This window comes from Equus caballus, chromosome X (assembly GCF_041296265.1).
Source record: "Equus caballus isolate H_3958 breed thoroughbred chromosome X, TB-T2T, whole genome shotgun sequence".
Classification (NCBI taxonomy): domain Eukaryota; kingdom Metazoa; phylum Chordata; class Mammalia; order Perissodactyla; family Equidae; genus Equus; species Equus caballus.
The window spans coordinates 25,824,075-25,839,213 of NC_091715.1; the positions used below are offsets into that span (position 1 = coordinate 25,824,075).

The following is a 15,139-nucleotide window of genomic DNA, read 5'->3' on the forward strand; positions in this document are numbered from 1 at the left end:
TTAAGTGCGCACGTTCTGCTTTGGCGGCCCAGGGTTTGCCAGTTCGAATCCCAGGTGCAGACATGGCACCGCTTGGCACGCCATGCTGTGGTAGGCGTCCCACATATAAAGTAGAGGAAGATGGGCATGGATGTTAGCTCAGGGCCAGTCTTCCTCAGCAAAAAGAGGAGGATTGGCAGATGTTAGCTCAGGGCTAGTCTTCCTCAAAAAAAAAAAAAAAAATGCTATTGCCAACCCATAGGATTAAAGAAATATACCAATAATCAAGGAAACTTTTCTCACTCACTTCAACATGAGAAGGAAAATTACTTCCTCCACTTATAATCCATAGTAAACATTATAGGAAATTTATTTATATCTTTTATTTATAAATTTCTTCAAGAATAAAGAATAATCCTGTAAGCTGAAGTGACATTGGAGATGGACTAATTTATGTTATTTCAGTACAGTCTCCTATTTTTCTAATGGCAAGTTATTCAGTTCCTGCTTTTTAATGTTGGAGAATAATGATTCTTTTTTGAAGTTGTGATAATTATTTCAGAAGCAACAATTGAAGGTACTGTAATTCTGATTTTTTTATTGTAGGTATATATTACAATTTAGGCACTGGTGTAGTCAGTGCTATTAGCAATTTTGCATAAATATTAGAATTGCTAGATTGAATGTCTGTTTAATGAACGCATCATGCATTGGCAGGTACGTTGGAAAATGAGATTAAAATGTATTTTTTAAAAAATACTGAAGATGAGAGAAGGAATAAATTATATAAATTTTAAGAGGAACATAGCATGTTAGACTGTAAAGTAGAGGTTCTGAAGTTGGATACCAAGACAATAGTCAAGAATAAGAGCTAAGGGATGAGATGGGGCTTAGAATTAGTCTGCAAGATTTGCGTCAAAGCCACAGTATATCCCTATTTGATCAATACTGCAGTCTTAAAAACATTAGGATTTACCACTGAGAGTGTGAGGATAAATCTATCTGTTAGCTGTGCCTAAGCAGAAAAAGAAGTTGAGATAGAGAAGAATACTGAAGAGCACTGAGATCAAACTCAGGAGATTCAGGTCTGAGTCCAGATTCTGCCACTACACAGCTGGACAAGCATATAATCACTTAATCTGTCTGGTATTTTAACTACACAGGAGGTTTACCTATTTGATCCAACATAAAAATAAACACACTGTTCATTTGGTCAAAATATATTAGTTGAACACTTACTTACTCCATGCTAGTCATCGAACAAAAGCTGCATACACAAAAGGACATACATTGACAAACAGAGGTAAAATAGGATCCTCTTGGAACTCACAGTCTATTAGGAAATGAAAATTAAATAATTACATAAATAACTTAGTAATCAAAACAATGATAAAGATACAAAAGGTAAAAAGTGTGCTTTGAGATTGTATAACACGAGGCTCAAGGAAAGAGTCCTATAGAAGAAAAGGTGCAGCTGACATCTAAAGGATGAGTAATGGAAGAGATCATCCAGGGAAGTGAGTAGTAGGTATGAAAAACCTGAGCTCTTTTCTTTCTCTCTTTGTCTCTCTTTTTTTAGCAGACATACTAAAAGAACTCAAGAAAGGTAGAAGGGGGCTGGGCTTTGAAGAAAAAGGGGGACAGTGGAACAAGAAGTGTAGGCATGGGAACCATCACGTAAGACCTTGTGGGCCGTGTTAATGATTTGGAGATTTATTCTAAAAGCACTGGGACACCATTCAAAGATTATAATAGAATGAGATTTACTTTTTGCATTACTATTCTTTGTGAAATATGTTTATACACGGAGTGGATTAGAGAGAGGTAAATGAAATCAGTTAGGAGGCAAGCACCCAGGTAAAATATGATGGTGGCAGAAGGGATGGAGATGGGTAAGACAATTTGAAAGATAGTTAAGTAATAAAATGAGCAGGACTTGGTGGTTGATTGGATGAGGAAAGTGAAGGAGAAAGAGGTGTCCATCCAGGATCACTTGCTGGCACTGCCTTGAGCGGATAGCATTGCCATTTCCTGAGATAGGGCATCCAAGAGGAGAAGAGGGCAGAGTAAATTCACTGGTTCAGTTTTGGTCACGGTGGATTTGAGGAGTCTGAGAGAAATCTAAGTGCAGATGTTGAGTGAGTTGTTGGATATCAGGATTCTCTTGAATTCACTCCAGTCAGCAATTCATTCCCCTACCACTCTAGCCAAGTTTGCTAAATCCAAGGTTGGTTCTTGGGCTTTACCTTACTAGACTTATAGGCAGCATTTGACATGGTTTTTACCAATTCCTTCTCCTTAAATCACTTCCTTCTCTTGGCTTCTAGGTTTCTGTCCTGGTTTTCCTCCTATTTCACTGACTACTTATTACTATATCCCCTACCTCTTATCACTAGGGTCCTCCAGGGCTCAATCTTTGCATATCTTCTCTTTTCTACTATATTTACCCCTTGGCTTTGATTAGCACAATTTCATGGTTTAGTTAATATACTAAAAATTGTGTATTTACATCTCCGGATTGGATCTCACTCCTAATCTCCAGGTCATATATCCCTCCACCATTTCTACATCTCCATTTGGATAACTAGTAGGCATATGTAACTTAATTTGTACAAAGCAGGCATTTTTATATGGCCTCCTACCATGATGTACCTCCTACTATCTTCCCTAACTCAGTAAATGGCAACACCATTCTTACAATTTGCTCAGGCCAAAAACCTCATTGCATTCTCTCACTCCCTGTATCAAATCTGTCAACAATTCCTGTTGGCTCTAGCTTCAAGACATATTCAGAATCTGTTCACCTCTTGTCACTTCCCCTGCCACACTCTATATAAAACTATCATCATTTCTAACCTAAATTATTGCAGTAGTCTCCTAACTGGCCCTCTCTTGCTTCCACCGTACTTTTCTCCCTACAGTTTACTCTTAACAGGTGTCAGAGCATCTCATTGCTGGGCTCAAAACCTCCATTGGGTCTTTATCTTACACAAGTAAAACTCACAGCCATTTTGATGGCCTTTAAAGCTCTCCCTGGTCTAACGTCGTCTCTTAACTGCTCTCCCCTTCACTTACTGTGTGCTCCAGCCACACTGCTTATTCTTCCAATACTAGTCATGCTCCCATCTCACGACATTTGTTAGAATGCCATTCCTGGTATGCTGCAGCCTAGAATGTTCTTCCCCCAGATATCTACTTGGCTTATACTTTGACCACATTCAGGTCTTCACATAAATTTCACCTTTTCAGTGAAGTTGTCTCTATAAGCCCCACTCTTGTACTCCATACCCATACTCCTTACATTCTTCCCTGTTTTAGTTTCCATTGCAGTTATCACCTCATAACACGCAAACATACTGTATTTATTTATTTTCTTTTTTGTCTATCCCCACAAAAACATTAACTCCATGAGGACAAGAATATTTATCTGGGTTTTTTTTACTACTATATTTCTGAATTAATTTACAGATCTAGAATTTAAAAGAGAGGTGTGGATTTAAAGTAAGAATGTGGGAAACTTCCATATATAATTAGTGCTTGAAACCATGTAAATAAACGAGATTACCCAAGAGATTAAAGAATGTGAAAAAAGCAGGCCTGAATTACTTTAAATATTTAATAGCCAGATAAAAAAGGTTGAGCCAGCCAGGAAGGTGAGAAAAAATAGCCAGGGAGCTAAGAGGGAAAATAGAGATCCGTGTTATGAGTGTGAAGGGATAGAAGAAATGTTTCAAAACAGGAGCAGTCAACTGCATTACACGCTGCTAACAGTTTAAGTAAGATGAGAATTGAAATGGTGTTTTAACATAGACGTCATTTCTGGCCTTTGGGCACTCTCAATGGATTGGTGGAAGGACACAGCCAGGCTGCAGTGGGGAGAAGAAATAGAGACAAGACTGTAGATGACTCTTTCTAGGAGAGAGGCTGTGAATGAGAGGGGAGACATTTGTCAGTACCTGGAGGAGAATGTGTGGTTGAGGTAGAATAGTTCTAGAATGAGGATACACGAGCATGTGCATATGCTGCTGATAAAATCCTGTGAGTCAACTTAAAGATACTTTATGTTGCAAGGGAAATCTACTTTGATGTTCCAATATAGAAGGACATGACTGGCTAAGCTAAAATGTGGCAGAAAAATACCAGGTACTCGAATAGTTGTCAAATTTAATACAAGCTAGTAGAACATTACAGCAGGCAGAATGATGTCATCATATAAATGTACGAAAAGGGCAGGCTGACTTTGTGATGTGACTGAGTTGTGAGCAGACCAGTAATTATGGAACGGGGTTCAATTCTGAAGCCCACAACAGAAAAACAATATGAAAAACACACTTGAGAGAGTAGAAGAGGGGCCCCAGAGATATTTAAACATTTGCGGGAGAGTTTTTTTGTTGACAGGGCATGGGACTCACCTAATTTAAACTAGAAAAGGAAAGTCTGAAGGGAGATTAAGTAACAGATTTCAAAGAATGTCTAAATGCACAGTGAGCAGAAATGTTCTTTTCCTACTCAACAAATAACTTAGACAGTAACTAGAACTTGGGTTAGGCTGTCTTGAGTATAACGGCAGTGGTGGAACTCCACCTACTCTTGATTTTTTAAGAGGAGAGTAGGCAGTTAACCTTCCTAAGATTGCTTCTAAAGGAGAGAGAACCTTTCCTGAAGATAGTGGAGAGGAATGAATGACCTCTCAAAGACCTTTCAGATCACAATCCTACAATCGATAATTGAAGTGCAAACTGCTACAACTACCTTTTGGAATCTTCTTTCTTTGAAGGTAAAGTTATACTTGATTTCAAAATGATTTAGTGAAATGTTAGGAAATAATAGGAATACATGGAGAAGTCTCACTTTTGTGGGCTGTGGGGTACCTATTCTCCTGAATATGTTTAAATAGTTCTAATTTCCCCGTGATAATAGCTGAAGAAGAAATTCAACATTATGGTATACTCTTTAGTGATTTCCAGCAAAAGTCTTTTTTGGGAAGGAGTTAAATAATCTAAGGAGGCTAAGGTAATTTTACTGTAATGAACCCTTTATTTCTGTTAAAATGAAGGATATGGGTAATTGAAAAATCTCCAATAATCAGAGTACTTTATTCAACCATTGATGATATTCCCCGCCTCCTCCTCTCCCTACACACACACACACACACACACACACACACCCTGAAACTTCCAGGAATGCTTCCAACAAGCATTAGAAATGATGGATTAGCGCTTCTCTTCCTATTCCAGTTCAGACCCCAAAGCTGGCCCTAACGGAGATGGTAACCAAGCAATAAAACTGCCAAAAGGTTAAGAAAGGAAGAACAAAGGGAACTTCATCATCACAAAATGGATAATTAACATCTAAATACTCTAGTTTTCACAGTCGATCACTGTCTTGGATATTAACAATGACACCACTGTTGTATCCTCCTTGTTAATCAGGGAACATTGTTGAAGAACCTGGCCTGGGACCAGCAACTCCCGCTGCCTACATAGAAAGACTTCCTTCTGATCAATATGAACAATTCTGGGGCCTCCCCAGTCAGGATTTACTGTTGTCACTTCCCCTTGTATAGTGTGACACAGCTCATTATATTTCAAACATCCTCACCTCACTAATGCATACAAATAGTTTATTAATTAATTAATTTATTGCTGCCAAGAGTTGGAGGGACTCTGCAGTTGCTCAGGGCTTTGAACTATGCTGGGATGGTCTAAAATTAATTTCTTTCCTGTTACTATAATTGAGTAGAGGACTTCACATTTTTTGGTACAAAATCTTACTCCTAGCATATCAGACTTTGAGGAAGTTTTTAAGGTTTAGAGTTTTTAACTATAAAACCAACAATGGTATAGCCGTGTCCTAACTGTTTTCAGTAATCATCTATCTGTTAATGAGGCGGAGAAAGACGCAGCCCCACTGCAACTAATGTGCCTTATCCTAAAGTTCAGCTGAAGCAAAATCAACGGTGGGAAACACAGCAGAAACAGGAAACGATATGGGCGGCACCCCTCTTTGTGTTTCTGAGCAGAATGGAGACCCAAAAGGGGAGCAAAAATGTGAGAATTAATTGACAGCTTCCTTCTCTCATGATCCTTGCAGATAAACGAAAGCACTTTCACAAGAAATTAATCGTTTTCTCGCAATTTAAATCAAACAAATAAATAGTAGTATGCCAAGATTATAGTTAAAGCTTCAATTAACCTCACGCTTTTATCAAACTGCCTAGATATTTAAAGTCTTATTGAAATAGCCTTGGAATGCTTTATTCAACTCTAGAGAGGCAAGTGAAGTTGAAATAATAAATGTATAAATAACCTTCTGTGTGAGTATTTGATATTTAAGTATAGCCTTCAAAAATTCGAATGAAGGGGCCAGCCCAATGGTGCAGTGGTTAAGTTCGCATGCTCTGCTTTGGTGGCCGGGGGTTCACAGGTTCGGATCCCAGGTGCGGACCTAGCAGAGCTTGTAAAGCCACGCTGTGGTGGCATTCCACATAAAATAGAGGAGGATTGGCACACAGATGTTAGCTTAGCGACAATCTTCCTCAAGCAAAAAGAGGAAGATTGGCAACAGATGTTAGCCCAGGGTCAATCCTCCTCACACACAGGCACAAATCGAACGAAGATAAATAAATCACTGCTTGAGATATGATGCTCTGAATAATAGCATAAGCTTTGGAATCACAGAGACCTGTCTTTGAACATCCACTCTGACATTTACTAGCTTTGTAATTTTGGACAAGTTATTTAACCTTTCTGACCCTTGGTTTTCTCATCTGCAAACTGAGAATCACAACACAACTCACGCAAAAGGTATAACCATGGCACTAATTCTAAGGCCTGTTGTATCAATTTAGGTTCACCCGGAAGTAGACCCTAAGACAAGGAGTTGAGTACAACTTAATTGGTTTAATTGGTAGATGATACCAGAAACTTAATGGTTTAATTGGTAGATGATACCAGAAAGTGGTGGTGGGAGAGTAAGGAAATGAATAGGAATGGGAAGGAAGTCTACACAAGGCATACTAATAAACAGCTTCTCACTGTGGGCAACTGTGGTTCAACCAGCTAGAGACATCTGGTGTGGAGTTCTCCTATTCAAGGAGTGGAAAAGATGGCATATTTATCCATCAACTCCTGTCCATCAGTGGTTGAGTGTTGTTCCAGGGATGTTTCCTCCCCAGCACTTTCAACCTGTTCTGCAAATGGGTAAGTTTCTCCTGTGGCCAGAGAAAAAGTGCCTGGTTGAGACACAGGTACTTGCCTCAGGGTTTACAGGAAAGACTAGTGCTGAGAAGATATGGGTAGGGCATTAAGGGCCAAATTTGACCCACCTTCCCCCTTCTGGTTTCTGTAAAGTGTTACTGGAACACAGCCATGCCCACTTATGTACATTGTCTACGGTATGCCTGCTTTCAGTATAAAATGACAAAGTTGATTGCATGACCCACCACAAAGCTGAAAATATTTACTATTGGCTCTTTACAAAAATAGTCTGTTGATCCCTTATCTAGTTGGAAGTACAACTGAGATTGGAATTTAGGCTTCCTGACCTCCAATGCAGCAATTTCCTAATTACACTGGAGACTTGCTTTCTCCAAAATTAATTACAGGAAGAGATGGTTTTACCAGAGTTTAATCAACTAGAAACCTCTATTAACTGGCACTTCTATGTGTCTATATATACAATGGTCATTCATTTCATAGTTATTACCCTGGGACCCTTGAAGAACTCCAATATCCTGATTTGGAGTCTTCACATTAAGTATGTTCTATATGCAATTTCTTTCGAAAATGCTAAATCGGGTATTGTGGAATGTGAATGTTCCCAGACCAAGCAGCTTGTGGATAAGAAAGGATTCACATTGACATTTACGACCAGATTTGCTGGCTCTTTGCCTCCATCTGCCATGCAGGCCTTCAGTCCCATGCAAAGTCCTGTCTACCTAATTGTTTCTGAGAGTCTTTAGGGGAGCTTCGCACAAGCATGGCTATCCTCCCCACAGGTCTCTGAGCTGCTCTGCTAGGCAAATACTGCCTGGGCTTAATGTCAATCTATGTGAACTTCCAAGCACAAAGGCCTTGAGGGGGTGGAGGGGAAAAGAGTGGTGGTCCTGAAATAACGTGGAGTTCCCTTTGGCAACTACAGCACTGATTCTCACTCAAGTTCCACTCCACGTTGCATGCAGGAGTAGGGATGAATCCCTTCCCCGCTCACCATAGGCTTATAGCAGTAGTTCTTAAAGTGCAGCCCCAGGAGCAGCAGCAGCAGCATCACCTGGGGACTTTTCAGAGACGCAGATGCCCAGGCCTCACCCCAGATCTACTGAATCAGTAACTCTGGGATTGAAGCCCAGCAATCTGTGCTTTAACAAGAAATGGGTAACTTCAATATATGGTAAAGTTTGAGAACCACTGACATAAGATACTGGATACAGACCAACACTTTCATCTCTGCTTTTCCCCCCTTTTCCCCAATGTAGTGGTTTGTGTATAAAGATAACCACAATAAAGACTCCCATCCCTATATGCATGCCCCCTTTGCAATGACATTGCAGCTCCTCCTTTCAAGAGGTAAAGTCTATTTTTCCACCCCTTGAATCTGGGCTGGCCTTACAACTTGCTTTGACCAATAGAATGTAGCAGAAGTGATGTCGTAAGAATTTCAGAGTCTAGTCAAGAGGTTTTGTAGCTTCCACTCTCACTCTCTTGAAACACCGCCCTGAGGATGCTATATAATGAAGCCCAGTCCAGTCTACTGGACGATGGATGAGGGGCCTTGTGGAGGACCAAGGTTCTCCAGCCAACAGCCAGCTGTCAGATATCTGGGTGGGTCCATTTTGGTCCATTTTAGACCATCGAGCTTCTGTTGAGTTGTCAGATAACTGCATGCACATGAGTGACCCCTAATACGACCTTCAGAATAACTATGCGGCTAATCACAGCCCAAACCGCAGACCCACAGAATCATGAGCAAGTAAATAATTCTTATTTTAAGCCATTACATTTGTGGTGTTCTTATGTAGAGATAGATAAGTGATATACTCAGGTATCCAAGCAACAATGATTGCAAAAAAGTTTTTTTCCAGCATGCCTATTTGTCCTGTAAACTGAAACAATTTATACAGCTCAGGCAGGACCACCTCATCATATTATATAATTTAAGTAAGCAGCCATAAGGGATCTTGGTTTAGTATTTTTATAAAAGCCCTTTGGGCCTCAGTTTCCACACATATAAAAGAAGAATATTCAATCAGATGATAATTGGAATGATTATTCTAAGTTCAGAGTTCTATGGTCCTAAGAAATTCAAATAGAGTAAACTGATTTCTTCTACTCCTTAAGTAGAAAAGACACAAACATTTCCTACTTTTACTCCCCATACATCCAAGATCGAGTTAAGTAACATTAACTACTGGCTTGCTGCCTCCATATCTAGAATTTCCATTAGGCTCTTGGACAGAGAGATAGTGCAAGGTACAGCAAAAAGAAAAACCCAAAACAAAACAGGCTTTGGAGCCTGACACACTTGGACTGAAATCTTGGCTCTGTTTCTTCCCAGCTGTGTGGCCTTAATCTAGCTATTTCCCATCCAAGCCTTGGGATCCTTACCCTAGAAAAATTGTGTTTAACCACATGTACTTTGCAATTATTTTGAGGATAAAGACAAATATGTAAAAGCTGCTAGCACAATAGTAGGAGTGCAGTGGAAAAAACTTACTATGATAAATTATAAATTATATTACAATGTAGTACATGAAATAATTGCACATCAAAACCATATTATAAAACAGATTTCCCTTTTTTATCTTGTATTGATTTCAGATTAACTTTCTAGAAGTCAGGAATACAAACAATTCTTTTTATTTTTATTTTTGGTGAGGAAGATCGTCCCTGAGCTAACATCTGTGCCAATCTTCCTCTATTTTGTATGTGGGACACCACCACAACGTGGCTTGATGAGTGGTATTTAGGTCTGTGCCCGGAATCTGAACCTGTGAACCCTGGGCTGCCGAGGCGGAGCGGGTGAACTTAACCACTGTGCCACCAGGCCAGCCCCTATAAACAATTCTTAATTTAACCATGTTAAAGAAGAAAGAGTTTTCTTTGAATAGAAGCAGTTCTGAATCCACCTGTCTTACAATTGATTCTTTTCATTCAACATCTGTGCATTTAACATTTTTACTTTATGCCCAGCTCTGTGTCAGTTTGCCATAGGGAATAAAAAACCCTTGCTTTTGAGAAAATTCCTGTCTCCCTCAGTTCTTCTCCAGCTCTGGCCCCAACTCCACCAGCCATCACCAGTGGCTGGGAGTTGAGGGCATTCTAACACTGGCCGCCATGTGGAGGGAGTAGGGGGAAGGCAAAGAGTGGTAGGGGGAGATGAGACTCTTAGGTGGGGGAGAAGGAAGCAAGACAAGAGATACGAAAGACGTTGTCTCCCACTGCTTCAGCCACGCATCCCCTTGCCCTCTGCTCTGGTCTCACTGTTCCTGATATTCCTCCATCTTGTTCTACTTCAAGGCCTTTGCTCTGGTCGTTCTCTCTCTGCCTGGAATACTTTCCCCCAGATATACACATGGCTCATTTCCTCACTTCCATGAGCTTTTTGCCGTTCTCTTAATAGAAAAGCGTCTCCAACCAAACTACAGACAATCATGTCTGCATTCCTGCTCCCTTTCCCTCTTACCCTGCTTTCTTGTTCTCCATAACCGTGTTTCTCAAACTTCAGTGTGCACAGGAATCACCTGGGGATCCTATTAAAATGCAGAGTCTGATTCACTGGGTCAGGGGTGGGGCCTGAGATTCTGCATTTCTAACAAGTGCCCATTTGACATCAATCTGTGGACTTCACTCTAGAACACTTAACAATATTGAGATAGAATATATTTTCTTCTTTGTTAGCTCATTGTCTTTCTCTTCCAATCAGAGTATGTGTTTCATAAGAGAAGGGACTTTATCCTATTCTATGCAGCATCCTCAGGACCTAGCATGATGCCCAATACATAGAAGTTACTCGATAGATATTTATTAAGTGGGTGAATTATGTATGTTGCTGAAAATCAAAATTGGAACTGGGTATTTTCCATTAGAAACATTAACGTTACATTTCAGTACTTTATAGGTTAAACAGATTTCTGTGCCCTGGTTTTGGAAACTTCTTTTACTGTGTAAAGTGGCTTAAAGAGGGATAAACTCATAATTGTTTTCAGAGTTCAACAAACTTATAACCCAATCACTGGAACCCAATCTCTTTATGGAATTAGACAGTCTGAGGCTGAAGATACCAGAGAAAGCTAGAGAACAAATACCAATAAGTGATTATATAGGGACAAACTATGCATGTGTGCTGAGGGAACCAAAAATGACAGGTCGTAACAGAAATAAACCTGATATAATTAGTGGAATATAATCCCCGATATAGCGATTTTAGTATCCCAGATCAGCAAAAAAAAAAAAAAAAAACCGAATGCTCGTACATCTTTTGCAAGTCTCCAATATCATTAAATCTAGCTCTGATGACTGCTCAGAAACCCCAGGGGGCACATGAGACACACTCTCCCCAGATTGTCCAGCCTCTTTTAGCCCAGGCACTATTTATGCCTTCTATTGAATTATCATTGTGCTAGCCTGGCTGTGATCTTTCCAGTGTGGTATATTTCTACTTGATATAAAATAAAAATCAACTTTACTTGAAGAACCAGTCACCACGCTTTAATATTTCAATCATTTGATCTTTGAAAAGTAGACAAGGCGGAAAAAAAAAAAAAAACCCAAAGATGTTTTTAGTTCTGCCTAATTATAGAGTTGGTACAGCAAAGAAGTTTGCTGGCTCCTTTCCCCTGAGATTCAAAGCCAGTGTTAATATTGCCATGAGATTTTATGCATACTTTCTACTAACAAATGAACAGAAAGTGAAATAAAATAAACTGAAAATACGCAGTAAAAACAAAAGTTCAAACTGTAGCTAAATGAAGGCACTTTCCTCCCTCAAGTCTGCTCATGGTAGTCATGGTCCATTTTTCTTTTCCTTGGACTAAAGATGGAAGAGTTCTTAAAATTGTTTTCAAGTGGGACAGGGGAAGGTGCTAGGAGGACCGTGTGTGTTTTCAGGGATTTCTATAGGCGTATTGTAAGAATGCTGTCTAAATGATACAGGATTCATTGCGATGGAATCCTCCTATGTTAAGTGTTAGTGGGTACTCTGTAGCTCCACCTTGATCTCCATCAGACACAACACACCCACTCCTGCTGCTGGGAGTACTGGCTGTTCACTGTGTTTCCTACCAGGAATTGCCTTCAGCCCCAGAAAATTCTTCTAAGGTCTCCCCATCCTCCCAGCAGGCAGTCCGCGGGCAATGACTAGCCGGTTCAGGAATACAAAGGTCAGGCCTACTCCCTGCAATTCAGAACAGCTCCGAAGAGCCAGTCCAGCTCGAAGGCTTCCATGGAGTTGGCTGAGGCCTCTGTTGCTGCCCAATGGCCCTTGAGCCTCTTCTGCTGTCCCATGTACCTTTCTTCATTGTAGGTATATCTCCAGAGAACACACCCCAATATGCCTTTGTCACCCAATGCTCTGAATCAGAATCCATTACCCAGGAACCTACTCTAAGACATCTGGCCCAGCGAATAACACAAAGGTTTATTTCTGTTCTCAGAATTGCAATCAATTTTCCCTTTCACCAGAGATTATCGTACTGTTGTGCTTTTGAGCAAATGGCTACAGCCAAAGAGAAAGTAGTCCAGCATACTTACAGGCTCCAACAGTGGTCAGGCCAGGAGCTGGACCAGGCCGCTTTGCCCTCAGCTCTTGAAGTAAACGGGTGACCGCCTTCCACTCAGAGTTCAAATCTTCTAACTTCCTCTTTAATAGAAAAGCATACATGTTATTTATTTGATTAACATCTTGAAGTTAACTTAATTCATGAAGTTATTAATTCATTTTGTGAAAACATTATTGCATTTTACTTCTAAATTAATTTCTCTGGATAGAATTCCTTTCAAAAATGTTATAATTATTTTAGCCAACCACCCTACAAATATTTATTGATTGTTTGCTACATACAGGCTCTTGCTTCGGGCACAATTTTTTTTAGAGGAAGTAGAGTGCAAACATTAATAAAAGCTAAACAAATAAAAAAACAGTGTCACCTCAGCAACTGGCTTGACCCTTTTACATGGTATCTAGTGTGGCTGCATACGAGAATTATCCACAGAACATTAAAAATATCCTAACGTGCTGGCTCACCCCAGATCAATAATATTAGAATCTTTTGGACGGAGGGGCTGTGGTACACATGGGGATATGTCACTCAGAGTTCACTTTAAGGAAGGACTCTTGTCCCAAATGGTGGGAAAGATGTCAGCAGACATCCTTCAGTTGTCAGTCCCTTCAGGGACTGTCTCAGCTGCAGAGGGCTGCCTTGCCCAAGGGCGTGCCCTTCCCAGGGCAGCCCTCATCCAGCGTCTAATCAAGGTGAAGGTATAAAGGCTCAGCCAATTTGGCTTAGAGCAGGACAATTTTGGAGGGCCATTTCAGCTGCAGAGCTCCTAGCGGAGTCAGCCCAGCCTGTGTATGGTCAGTGGCATGCTGCTATATGTTTCAAACTGGCTCTCTGGGTTAAAAAAAACACTGTAATTTTAGTGTTTGCCAATTTCTGTGGTGTAAATACGCCCACCATAGCTAATTTTAAGTTACCAAGATAATGTCAAGCAGCTCACAAAATGTCTGAAAATTTGACAAAAGGCCTTCCTGAGTAGATACAAGCTGGCTCCAGTACACCACTGGGTAGCCATGTGGTTACTTATCACCAGTAGAATGTGAGCAGAAGGAATATCGGTCAGTTCTGGGCTGAGGCTTTTAAAAAATGAGTGAGGTTTCTCCACCCTTCTTTCCCTTTCCACTGTCCAGAAGCAGAGGATGCTAAGGTCCTAGGGCAAACCTACTCAGTGGATTGGGGAGAGAATTAATCCTAATGGCCTGGAGCAGTGGTTCTCTACTTTGGGACCATCAGAATCACCTGGAGGCCTTGTTAAACCGCTGGGTGCTGGGTCCCAGCCCCAGAGTTCTGGATTCAGTGGGTCTTAGGTGGGGCTCAAGAATTTGCACTTCTGACAGTTTTGTAGTTGATGCTGATGCTGATTGTCCGGGACCAAAGTCTAAGGCATCCATTATACCTCACGAGTTACCTAAGCATCTCCAATGAACGTTTATGTCCCACCCTTGACAAAAATAAGAAAATAGTCCCTTAAATCATTTTCTTTAGGACTTAATTCTCTTGAGGGACTCCACTTGAGAAAAGCTACCAAGGGAATAAATACCAAAATAAATACCAGAAATTCATCACTCCTTAATTTAACTATCATCTATGCTCCTGAGGTTATTTATGTCTATTGTGTCTAACATCATGTCAAACCGGGGCTTTTAATTGTTTGTCCCAGAGTGCATGTTGTTAAACATTTACTATCGCGTCAATGAATATAACTCTTTTTATTTATTAAAACGTAAGGCTTGAAATGGCTGATTAGGATTATGTGTGTAGTGATGGATTGTGATTAGTCTTTAGGTGGTGAACACGATGTAATCTACACAGAAATCACAATATATTACGATGTACGCCTGAAATTTATATGTTATAAACCAATGTTACAGCAATAAAAAAATAAATTTAAAAAAATACCCCCCAAAACAAAACAAAAGCGAAAAACATAAGCCTTGAATCCAAAAGCAAACAAAAAAATATCTCTGATCAGTGAGGAAAACTACCATTGAAAGTCATGACACGTGGAGACATTATTCCATTCTGACATCAGAGCTAAACAATGAGAATGAAATATACAAGGCTAGTGAATTAATATATATTTGGTCTCTTGATTGCCCTGCAAAGTTGCAGCGACTTCACAAGGACCGAATATTAAGGGCAACTAGTAGTAACCATGCTGACCACAAAAAGTAACAAAAGATAACAGGGAGGAGACAATAAACATAAAAGCATATAACTAGAAAATGTAGTGATCTTGGTCATTTATTGAAAGGAGAACAGTGCAACATATGAAGAAGTCTCATCATATATCATTTAACTCATAGGAAGTCACATATATGTTCCGAGAGAGAAGGAGGGGGGAAGAGAGGGAGAGATGAATTAGAAATTGATTTCAATACTGCT

The 15,139-nt window shown here is 40.1% G+C and overlaps 1 protein-coding gene across 11 annotated transcripts in view; it reads right to left on the bottom strand.

Annotated features, from left to right (window-relative positions):
• DMD (dystrophin) overlaps window positions 1-15,139 on the bottom strand; it is a 2,262,230-nt gene that overhangs the window by 629,341 nt on the left and 1,617,750 nt on the right. For all 11 annotated transcript variants that reach the window (XM_023633802.2, XM_070257261.1, XM_070257256.1 and 8 more), the window contains one exon: window positions 12,729-12,837. In XM_023633802.2, coding sequence (XP_023489570.2) covers window positions 12,729-12,837 — 109 coding nt within the window. The remainder of the gene's footprint in view (window positions 1-12,728; window positions 12,838-15,139) is intronic.